This window comes from Emiliania huxleyi, assembly GCF_000372725.1.
Source record: "Emiliania huxleyi CCMP1516 unplaced genomic scaffold EMIHUscaffold_36, whole genome shotgun sequence".
Taxonomy (NCBI): domain Eukaryota; phylum Haptophyta; order Isochrysidales; family Noelaerhabdaceae; genus Emiliania; species Emiliania huxleyi.
Window position 1 is genome coordinate 441,621 of NW_005199274.1, and position 10,114 is coordinate 451,734.

At 63.4% G+C, this 10,114-nt stretch overlaps 4 protein-coding genes across 4 annotated transcripts in view; 2 read left to right on the top strand and 2 right to left on the bottom strand.

The window, feature by feature from the left end:
- EMIHUDRAFT_435968 (hypothetical protein) overlaps positions 1 to 1,157 on the bottom strand; it is a 2,204-nt gene extending 1,047 nt beyond the window's left edge. The window contains exons 1-4 of the mRNA XM_005772395.1: positions 945 to 1,157; positions 531 to 875; positions 271 to 387; positions 52 to 101 (exon numbers count right to left, since the gene is read on the bottom strand). Coding sequence (XP_005772452.1) covers positions 52 to 101; positions 271 to 387; positions 531 to 875; positions 945 to 1,094 — 662 coding nt within the window. The 5' untranslated portion in view covers positions 1,095 to 1,157. The remainder of the gene's footprint in view (positions 1 to 51; positions 102 to 270; positions 388 to 530; positions 876 to 944) is intronic.
- Positions 1,158 to 4,520: 3,363 nt separating this feature from the next.
- EMIHUDRAFT_208792 (hypothetical protein) lies at positions 4,521 to 7,173 on the bottom strand (the record flags this gene model as incomplete). The annotated part of the gene is made up of 9 exons (XM_005772396.1): positions 4,521 to 4,571; positions 4,675 to 4,899; positions 5,063 to 5,125; positions 5,201 to 5,260; positions 5,374 to 5,571; positions 5,660 to 5,764; positions 6,170 to 6,377; positions 6,468 to 7,001; positions 7,103 to 7,173. 9 exons carry the CDS (start codon positions 7,171 to 7,173, stop codon positions 4,521 to 4,523), a joined length of 1,515 nt encoding a protein of 504 aa, XP_005772453.1.
- A 666-nt stretch (positions 7,174 to 7,839) lies between these two features.
- EMIHUDRAFT_208793 (hypothetical protein) lies at positions 7,840 to 8,196 on the top strand (the record flags this gene model as incomplete). Its single annotated transcript, XM_005772397.1, has 1 exon — positions 7,840 to 8,196. The coding sequence occupies one exon, from the start codon at positions 7,840 to 7,842 to the stop codon at positions 8,194 to 8,196; it is 357 nt and encodes a 118-aa protein (XP_005772454.1).
- Positions 8,197 to 9,033: 837 nt separating this feature from the next.
- On the top strand, positions 9,034 to 9,804 carry EMIHUDRAFT_208794 (hypothetical protein; the record flags this gene model as incomplete). The annotated part of the gene is made up of 1 exon (XM_005772398.1): positions 9,034 to 9,804. The coding sequence occupies one exon, from the start codon at positions 9,034 to 9,036 to the stop codon at positions 9,802 to 9,804; it is 771 nt and encodes a 256-aa protein (XP_005772455.1).
- Between the last annotated feature and the right edge of the window lie 310 nt (positions 9,805 to 10,114).

The window sequence follows — 10,114 nt, forward strand, 5'->3', positions numbered from 1 at the left end:
AGTATTGGCCTTCCGTTCCAAGCATCAGTTTAAGCTGTCCGGATCGTCAACCAATCCATTTCTCCGGGCACATCTTTGTCACTTAAGGAAGCTTGGCGTAGCTGCAACGGGCTCGTCTGGGATAACTCCTGACCGGGCGTGTGGGGGATTGTTGCAAAAGGAGGGTTACTTTCGGAGCCTGCAGGAGATGGAAGTGGTGGGTTCGGGTACTGTGGGGTAGGGGAGGGTGGGTTCGGGTACTGTGGGGTAGGGGAGGGTGGGTTCGGGTACTGTGGGGTAGGGGGCCTGGCAGTCGAGCAACACTGCGCCCGTGCAGACTGCGGCGGCAGCCTTCGAGCCCGGCGCGTTCTGCGTCAGCCAGAGCGGGTCCAGCGCGCACGCCGCCGCCTGAGGCAGCGGCGGCCGGGCAGGGATTGGACCGGCAACAGCAGTCGCCTCTCCAGTGGGTGACTTCCTGCCCCACCAGGGCATCTCTCCCGCGGGCAACACCCTCCTCTCGGGACGTCCCGGCGTGACGCCCTCCCTCGCGCCTGTAGCAGCCACGCCGAGCGGAGACCGCGCCGCGCCTCGGCCGGCCACGCCTCCTCCCCCTCGCTGTCGTCCGAGTCGGCCGCGCCGTCCGACACCTCGACCCTGTGGGCGACGGGCGCTTTGCCGAACTCGTGCTGCTGTTTGAGCGCGTGCCAGGTGAGGTGGCGCAGCAGCCGGTGGTCCACGCGGAGCGGCGTCCACCCGCCGTCGTAGTAGGCGCGCCACAGCCCGCGGAACTCGCTAAACGGCGGGTGGTCGCCGGGCCGCAGGCCAAGCCCCGATGGGTCGACGTCGACGCCAAAGTGCAGCCGGAGGCGACGCTGCCAGTTGGACAGGCTGGCCGCCTAGGCACGCGTCGGTAGACGCTGAGGGTTGCGGCTTGTGGAAAGAGTGCTCAGTTTGTGCGGGATCGCCTCTCGCATCGACCGGGACGCCGCGGCGGCGTGAGCCCAGTCGCTCGGCTCGTCCACGAAGGAGAGCACGAGCTGCAGCATGTCGTCATCGATAGAATCGAGGTGTAGCGAGCAGCCCTCCGAGCGCGCGGCGCACGCCGGTATTAACATGCTGCTTAAGCTCTACTCGCAGCTGCGTCACGGCCAGGTACAAGAAGCCGCCCTGATGGAACCCGTCCGCCGCCGAATCCGTCCACCCTTTCTTTTTTCTTGATTTCTCGGCGAGCATGGCAGTTCTTCACCTTTCTACCTACCTACCTACCTCGGCGAAACCCCTCTCCCTGTTACCTCTTACCCCAACAACCAACAACAACACCACCGTTCATCATGAGCGTACGAAGTGCGTGTCCCTCCGCGCATCCTCTCCCGCATAATAACTCGCCGGGCCGGCCATCAGCTTCGTGAAGAGCTGCGGGTCCGTCTCTGCCCACCTCGAGATGGTGGCGGCTGCCGGGCCGGTCACGCCGAGACGCGCCAGGGCGGCGGTGGCGCGGCGCCAGTCGCCATCGCCGCCGCCAGCCCCCATCTCTCCCCTCCCCGGGCAGGACTCATTCAAAGGGGCTGTCAGCCAGTCAGCCTTTTTGTGGTTGCCCCGCCACCTGCCCGTGTCGCCGAGGTGGTGGACGTAAGTGACCAGGCGGTGTCGGTTTTCCCGGCGGAACTGGCCGCCAAAGATCTTGTCGCTCGCTCCCGCGGTCCGGTAGTTGGACGGGTAGACGGGGCTCGTTCGATTGGCCATGTAGAGCTGGAAAAAGCCAAGATTGGTCACAAGCTACGAGGGACGGCGCCTGGTGGTGTGGTCTGGGATGTGTCATGGCGAGTCGGACAATCTCGCGACTAGAGGCCTCACCCCACTGCCGGTCTGCGTGTCGGCGTGGTACTTCCCTGCGATCGCGTCCGCCGGCGTGCGGTACACGCAACGGTTGACGATTCCCAGCAGCTCGCGGTCAGACGTGGGGAGGTGGTGGTAGATGGTTGACCACACCTTTGGAATGGGGCGTGAGCAAAAGGTGCTGACGCCCGGTGCCCTAAATGCGGGTGTGCAGTAAGCAGCACACCTTTGCCGGGACACAGATGTCTGCGTCCAGCAGCAGCACATGCCCTCCGATGACCTTTAGGTCGGCATGCAACCTGCGCTGTACCTTGCGTGGACAGAAACAGGGGATTATTGCGATTGTGGGCCTTGATGACAGTTCCGAGCGTCACGACCGCTCACCTCCTGGAGTGCCCGACCCTTGTTGAACGGGTCGCCATTCAGGTGCAGAGCCTCCGTGACATGGCACCGCGTGAGGCGAGACTGGGAGCAAACGCGCTGCGTTTCTCTGTCCATCGGGCTCGTGATGACTATCGTGTGGTTGACAAAGCCGCGGCTGCACTGTAGACTGACGGCGAGCGTGTCGCTCTGGTTCTCGCTGACGGTGACGCGCACCAAATGCACTGGAGTCGGCGTGGGGGAGAGAGCTGGGCGCGTGCGTCCCCGTACGCGGTGTGCCTCGAGAACAAGCAACGCGAGCACGGCCCTGCGCAGCATCTGTAGGGGAGTAATGCCTTTTGACCTTTGAATAGTTGCGTTGGGGAGCGGAGAGGACGCGCGCAGACGAATCACCGACGACCTCATGCGACATGCCCGCCGATTTCTTAACGAAATGGGTCCCCAAGGAGAAGCTCAAGCGCAGCGTCGACCACGCCTCCAACGCGCGAGCTCGCGCGGTGCATTGGGGGAACTGATCAATGCCGCCTCTGCGGGCCGAGCCCGCCCAGCGACATTGGGGGGGGTGCGGTAGGTAGACATTCTACCTCCCATCCAACCCACCGAAACCCGTGTGAATGGATCGTCCGTTACATTGGGTTTAGCGTCGCGTTCTCTCAGCGTGGTCTATGGTTTGCTAGACCCATGAGACCAGCCACGCCGCGCCCTGGGTGAAATTCTCAAAAAGGTGCAGCACTTCTAGCCGACATCGACAAAAGTCCCTCTCTAGCCCCGCGGCGAGCGGCCCCGCCGGAGGCGAAGAAAATTTCGCCATCTAGCGCTCGCAACACATAGATTTGTGCATAAATCAACACCTCCAATCTTCGGGGGAGTGACGGATAAAGGCGTGCGAAAGAGCTAATGAATCCGAAAGCAGCGAATCCAAGTGATGGCCCGCCGCAGGCGAAGAAAATTTAGGGTTGGGGTTCCCCTATGCCAAAGAACTCTTATTAGAGGATTTCGGCGGCCGGCGCGCCGAGGCACAGCGGTTCGCGCTGCCTGCTCGCGCTGGTTACACCGTTGCTGTGGCCGTCTTCGTCCGTATTGTACACCGAGCTGGCGCCACAGCAGAGTACAACAACGGCTCGGACTAGCTGCTCCACGGTACTACATCATCAGAGGGCCCGGCAAGGTCCACGGCGGAGCTGGCGGTGGTGGGAGTGGTGGTAGGAACGAAGGCGCACCTGTCGGCGATTCACCGCCGTTCGTTCCCGTCTCTCAAAGCTGGTTACACCGTCGATGCGCACATCGAGGCGCTCGTGGACGAGAGAGACGTCGCCTCCTCTTTCGTCCCGGGGCACTGTTCACGCCGGAAGGCCCCGTACACTGCCAAGTACATTAGCCTTCATCTCTCCTACCGCCGGCCGGGAGTGCAGCCGCCACCAGTGAGATTGTCCTCGACGTTGGCACCTGCGAAGTAATGAACAACAGGCAGTGCGTCATATGGCGCTATGATAGCCCTGCGGTGGACGTCCTCGACGCAGACGAGGCGGAGCTCATCTGCGCGGCGCAGATCGCCGACTGTCTCTCCCTCCCTGCGCGAGTGGTTGCACCACCCTGGATGAGGCATCTGGGCTGGGGCAGGGCCGTTAGTAGAGGAGGGCGACTGAGGGCGCGAGGCCGCCAATCGTCAAAGTCTGCTGCGACTGACTGTCGGTCACTGACTGAGCAATGAGCAATCGCATCGGCGGTTTCACTCACGCTCACAATCGGGTTACATCCAGGTCTCTGTGCGGGATGTGCTGGGGGGCTGCCCCCCAGTCGATTGCCGCATAGTTCGTCGATGTAACCCTACCAGAAAGCTGTATTCACACCTACCCTTCCAAAAAAAGAAATGTCCCTGCTTTTGTCGAAGATCCGGCGGGTTTATCGGAGCATCACCCCCCTCGGGCGCCTCCAGCCCTCCACCGCCGCCCTCAGCCACGCCGCGCTAGGACCGACGGAGACGTCAACTCCGCCGTCACATTGACAAGTCTTTGAGACGTTTCAGGGGTTGGGGTTTTTTTGTAACTCGTCATGCCATGGATGATCGACACTGACACCACTCTGCCGGGTGCGCACAATACACGGCTCTACGAAAGTCGCCACATCTCAACCCCAATGCGCGCTGCACATCCTCTGCGCGTTCATGCGAACACCCCCGCCTCCCTCCGGCTCGCTCAGAGACATGGCGCAAGAAGCGGCCCAAGAGCTCCGCTCGGCCGCGGCGATGGCCCACTGTACCCACGAATAGCCTCCATCAGGCAGCACAGCACAGCTCCTCCCCAGTTCGAGGACGACGGAGCCGGTCAGGGCTTTACTATCTTTGACGCGCCACCCACCGCCGCTCCAGGGAGCACCTGAGGTAGTGTCGGGGGGCGGGCCAGGTCAAACGGAGCAGCGAAGCAGGGGGGTGATGCGCGAGAGAGCGATGCGCGAACGGCGGTAGGGGAGAGGTCGCACCGAGCCGCTGCTCGATGCCGCCTTCGCTGCTGCCTTGGCCTTGGACTCGGCCGACTTGAGCACCTTGGCCGCCTCGCCCTCCGCCTTTTTGCTGAGCGCCGTCGCCTGCTTTTCCGCCTCGGCCGTCACCTTGGCCGCCTTGGCCGCCGCGTCCGCCTCGATCTTGGCTGCCTGCTCGCCCGCCTTTGCGGCGCTCGCCTCGGCCTTCTCTAGATCGCCCGCAGTCTGTGCCGCCAGGACGGAGGCGTTCAGCGGAAGGAGTGGGTGGGTGAGGGCGGCGAGAGGGGCGGCGAGAGGCTGGTATGTCGGCGGCGAGATGGCGGCGAGGGCGGCGGTGGGTTGACCGGCGCGGGGGGGGGGGGGGAGCGGTGCGGCGCGCCTTGTCGACTGCCTTTGCCGCCTTGTCCGCCTTCTTGGTGGCCCTCGCCGCGTCGTCCTTGAGGCGCTTGACCTACGGGGGCACGCGGCGGACCTGTCTTGGACCTGTCCAGGGCACATCCTTGGATCTCGCCCTGGCGCAGGGCACCTCGTCCTTCAGCTCGCCTCGCGTGCCAAAGTTGAGGAAGAATGTCTTGTCGTACTCGGCCTGGGGCGCGGTGTGGGGTGGGGGGGAGGGGCGAGGTGTGGGGTGGGGGGTGAGATCTTGTCGGACGCACGAGCACAACACCGGCTGCGATCTCGGCGGGCGGATCGGCGGACGCGCGGCGTCTGCCGTGGGAAGAGCGGGGGCGCAGAGGAGGGGCGGGGTGGCGCGGCAAACGGCGCCTGCGTCGCGGCGCCGCGCTGCTCGAGCGACGCGATCTCCGACCGCAAGCTGCTCAGCTCCGACTTTGCACCGCTCGCCTCGCGCCGCGCGGCAGACGCGACGCCCTCGGCCTGCGACCGGATCGCAGACGCCTGCGGCCGCGATGCGCACCGGGGACGGGCTGAGCACACCCGTCCCGACGAGTCTCCTCGGCCGAAGCTCGTGGGGAGGGGGCGCCACCTTGCTGGCCGCCTCCGAGGTCAGCGCGCCCGCCTCGGCCTTGGCCGCCGAGGTGAGCTGCCGGCCGGCGGCGGAGGCGTCGGCGACAACCTGCTCCGACTCGGCCTTTGCGGACGCGAGAATGCGCTGCACCTCCTCCGACGCGCCGTCGCCGCTCGCCGCAGCCGCCGCCCGCAGCTCCTCCTCGCGCGCCGCCCGCTGCTTCGCCGCCGCAGCCTTGGCCTCCTCTGCCGCCTTTGCCTGCGGGGCGGGGCGCGAGGGAAGGCCGAGGTGAGGAGATGGGGGAGGCGAGACGTCGCCCTCGGCGGCCGCCGCCTTGTCCGCCGCCGCCCGCTGCGCAGCCGCGTCCTTCACCGCCTTTGCCTCCTCCGCCTCCTTCGCCTTTGCTTTGACGGCGGCCGCCTTGGCCGCCGCGTCGTCGGCCGCCTTGTCGGCCGCTGGCGGCGGCTTCATCTCTGGCGCGTCGGGCAGCTTGAGGTCGGGCATGGCGGGCATCGAAAAGGAGGGCACCTTGAAGTCCGTGCTGGGCATCGCAGGGACCTTCAGGTCCGGCACCTTGAAGTCCGTGCTGGGCATCGCAGGGACCTTCAGGTCCGGCACCTTGAAGTCCGTGCTGGGCATCGCAGGGACCTTCAGGTCCGGCACCTTGAAGTCCGGCACTTTAAAGTCCGTGCTCGGCATCGCAGGGACCTTGAAATCGGGCACCTTGAAGTCCGTGCTGGGCATGCTGAACGAGGGCGCCGCCGGCGTGGCGGGGGCGGCTGCCGGCGCCTTCTGGCTCATCGGCGTCTGCTTCTCGGGAGGCGACGCCTTGCGCAGCTGCTGCTCCTGCCGGAATTTCTCATCGGCTGCTCGCTCGGCGGCCTCGCGCTCGGCTCGCAGAGCCGCGACGCGCGCCGCCTCGCCGCTTCCCGTCTCCACCTTGCTCCTTTCCTCCAGAAGCGATCCCAGGTCGAGCGATTTTCCGTCTGCCGTCTTGAGCGCCGGCGCCGCAGCGTCCGTCTGCGCCCGCATCTTGGCCTGCTCCTCGGGATCCTTGGCCACCTCGTTCTGCAGCTGGCCATAGTCGCGAACCTTGTAACCCGTAAACTCTTTGCCGCCGGGGATGAGCCCAGCAATCAGCTCGCCGCTGAGCTGGATCGGGAGGTGCGACGTCGACACCTCTGCAGGAAATACGTTGGCCGCAGCTGCGGTGGTGTAGGATCCGGTCGGATGACTGACTGCTGCATAGCGCACGAAGGCTGAAGGCGGAGCGTTCACAGGCAGCGTGTTCGTCTGCACGGGCAGCAGGCCCAGCGCCGAGCTGAAGATTGAGCTCGCCATTGCCGAAGCAGCAATTGCCCTGGAGACCTCGCGGCGGCCTGGGCGAACGACCGAACCATGCAGCGAACCAAGGGGATGCGTCCAGAGCGAACTCCGAAACGGAACGAACCGCGAGTTCACCGAACCAGTTCATGAACCAGTTCGCCAGTTCGCCCGCGAACGTCAAAGGCTGTGTCGCGGCTGTGGAGCATGCTGCTCTTGATGTCCCTGGCTGCCTCTCTCTCTGCTCTCCGCCTGCGCGATGCGACTCTACCTCTAGAGAGTCGCGCTGGCCTATACATGTATAGTTACTAGTCTTTCGAGGAAGAACGTGTTCTCATTTTGAGAGAGAAGAGTCAAGAGAGGAGAGAGCGTGGTAGAGATTGGTGTGTTGTGACCTTTCGATACACGATAGGTCAGGATCCACCGGAGCTGTTGGTTGGTTCAATTCAGTTCTTTCTTTTCTTTGCCACGCACAGAGGCTAACAAAACCCTGTCTGCACGTCTCGCGCGCGCGTGAACAGGGCAACTACAGTCTGCAGGGGCGTAGCGCGAGATGACTGCTGATGTGATTGCAAAAAGAATTTACTTCGTAGCGTGCCGTTGTCATCTCCGCCGAGTGCGTATCCTATGCGAGAGAGATCCCCTGTGCCCTGTGCCCAGCCCCTGAGGGAGGGTGTAGAGGATGTAGAGTGTAGAGCACTGTAGAGCTGTAGAGATGTAGAGCGCTGTAGAGCGCTGTAGAGCTGTAGAGCTCTACATCCGCCGCGTGACGAGGCGGGTGCGTTGTAGAGCGATGTAGAGGCGCTCTACAACGTGAAATCTCTACAACAAACTCTACATCAAAAGCGGCGAACGAGGCACGGTCGCTCTCCGACATGAGGCGCGTTGCACTTGCCAGTGCTGCCCTGGCCTTCTGTCTGCCCGCCCAATGGGTGGCAGGTGCCTCTGCTGCTGTGGCATGCCTCACGGCTGCGACTGGCCGGCGCCTCGGCGCGTCAGCTCGGCTCGGCGTAGCGATAGTGGCCAGCGCAACTCGCCTGGACTCAACGCTCAGCCAGGAGCTCCCGCACGCGCTGGCGCGAGGCATAGCGCATGCAACGCGCAGCAATGCTCGCCTCGCCTCGCGCAAATGCGACCGTCCTTGCAGCCGACAGTCCACCGCCTGCTACAGAAGCACTGCGACGAATGCGGCACCGGCGACGCATGGCAGGCTGGTCATGACGCAGTTATAGGGTGTTGTGTGCCGTCAGAGTGACTCTCTGTGTGTCAGGGATAGTCAGGGCCGTCCATCAGAGCTCCAGTAAGCTCGGAGACACCCCATTAGTGCGACTCGACCTCTTTGAGTCACTGCCTTCCCGGCGGTTTGGCTGTAGAGCCTCTACAACAAACTCTACAACAAAATCGCGCTCTACATCGCTCTACAACGCACCCGCCTCGTCACGCGGCGGATGTAGAGCTCTACAGCTCTACAGCGCTCTACATCTCTACAGCTCTACAGCGCTCTACACTCTACATCCTCTACACCCTCCCTCAGCCCAGCCCTCTCCGCGCCGAGATGCGCCCTCCCCCCTCGCTGACGTGTCTGTCACTCTGTCTTCGACCCAGCCCTGCTTGGGATGTCCGTGTTATTTATAAATAAACATCAGTTTGCATGGGCTCCAGGCCCCAAATGACGTGTGAGTGTTAGAGTTGTTTGGTGTTGAAAATCTCTCTCAGAGGCTATGTCTCTTGTTTTGCCAACAACATCCAAAACAGATTTCCCAAATCACCAAAAAGAATTTCACACGGTAATAATTGCATCGTTGGACACAGAGGCTATGTCTCTTTTTTGCCGACACATCCCGCGCCACAAGGACCCCAGGAATTGCGACTCGCCGCTTTCCTCCCGCTGTGATTCTGTGTGAGCTCTGTGTCTTGATTTGCCAACAATATACCTACACGCAAAACAGCATCCCCAAAACACCAAAAAGAATTGCGGTTGCCAAAGAATTTCACCCTCGCGGAATTGCTTCGTCGGACGTACGAGTTACGGGCGTAGGACGCTGCGCGATAGATCAACTCATCCGGGAATGGCGAACCTCCAAAGCCTCCTCTTCGTCGCCCTCTTCTTTGCCTCCGGCGTTGCGGTCTACGGCGCGTGCGAGGGCTGGTCACCGCTCTCCGCCTGCTACTTCATGGTGATCACGTCCACCACCGTCGGGTATGGTGATATGGCACCCGCCAGCCCCGCTGGCCGCCTGTACACATGCGCCTCCGCGCTCCTCGGCACCACGGTGATATTCAACGCCCTGCAGCCGGCCGTCGAGGCCGCCCTCACGCGTCTGCGCGCGGCGCTGGTGCCAGCGGTGGCTCTCAACATTGACACAGCCGACCCGCGGCTCTCACTCCGTGAGGTGAATCGGCGGATCAGCTACGGTCGGCGCCACCTGCGGGCCGCTCTCGGGCCGTTGCTGATCTTTGTCGTGGGGGTCGCCAACGCCCTGCTCTTTCTCGGGCTCGGCGCCATCGACGCCGTGTACTATGCCGTCGTGACGATGACAACGATTGGGTACGGCGACATCGCCCCTCCTCCCACGCCACTCGCCAAGCTCGCCGCTATCGTCTGGATCCCGCTGGCCGTCGTGGCGCTGGCGGATGGGGTGAATGAGTGGCTCGCGATCCGCACGCGAAAGCGCATAAGGGAACACTGCGACGCGGACGACACGGCGACCGATGACGATGGAAAGCCGATTGGGGAGGCGGAGTTCCTACGGCGCGTGCTGCACCGCGAGGGGCTCGTGGACGACGACACGCTGGCCTCGATCGCCCGAAAGTTCGCTGCGGTGAAGAAGGAGCAATGAAAGGAAGAGAGGAGAGGGTAGAGAGTCTCTGTAGCAAGATGGACAGTAGCGAATCCAGTAGCGTTCAATTCTCAATGTTTTTTCATTGAGTACAAGCTACAGCCGACTACGGCGCTCATGCTTAGAGAATATACAGTTGTCATGGCGCAGAGGCGAGGACGCCGAGGACGACGACGACGACTGGGCTGGCCGGGCTGGCGAGGACGAAGACGCGGCGCGAAAAGGCGGCGAAGGCGGCGAAGGGAGGCGGCGATGACGAGGAGACAGCAGTGAGAGACACCTCTGCACCCGCTTGACCGCTGCATGGCGC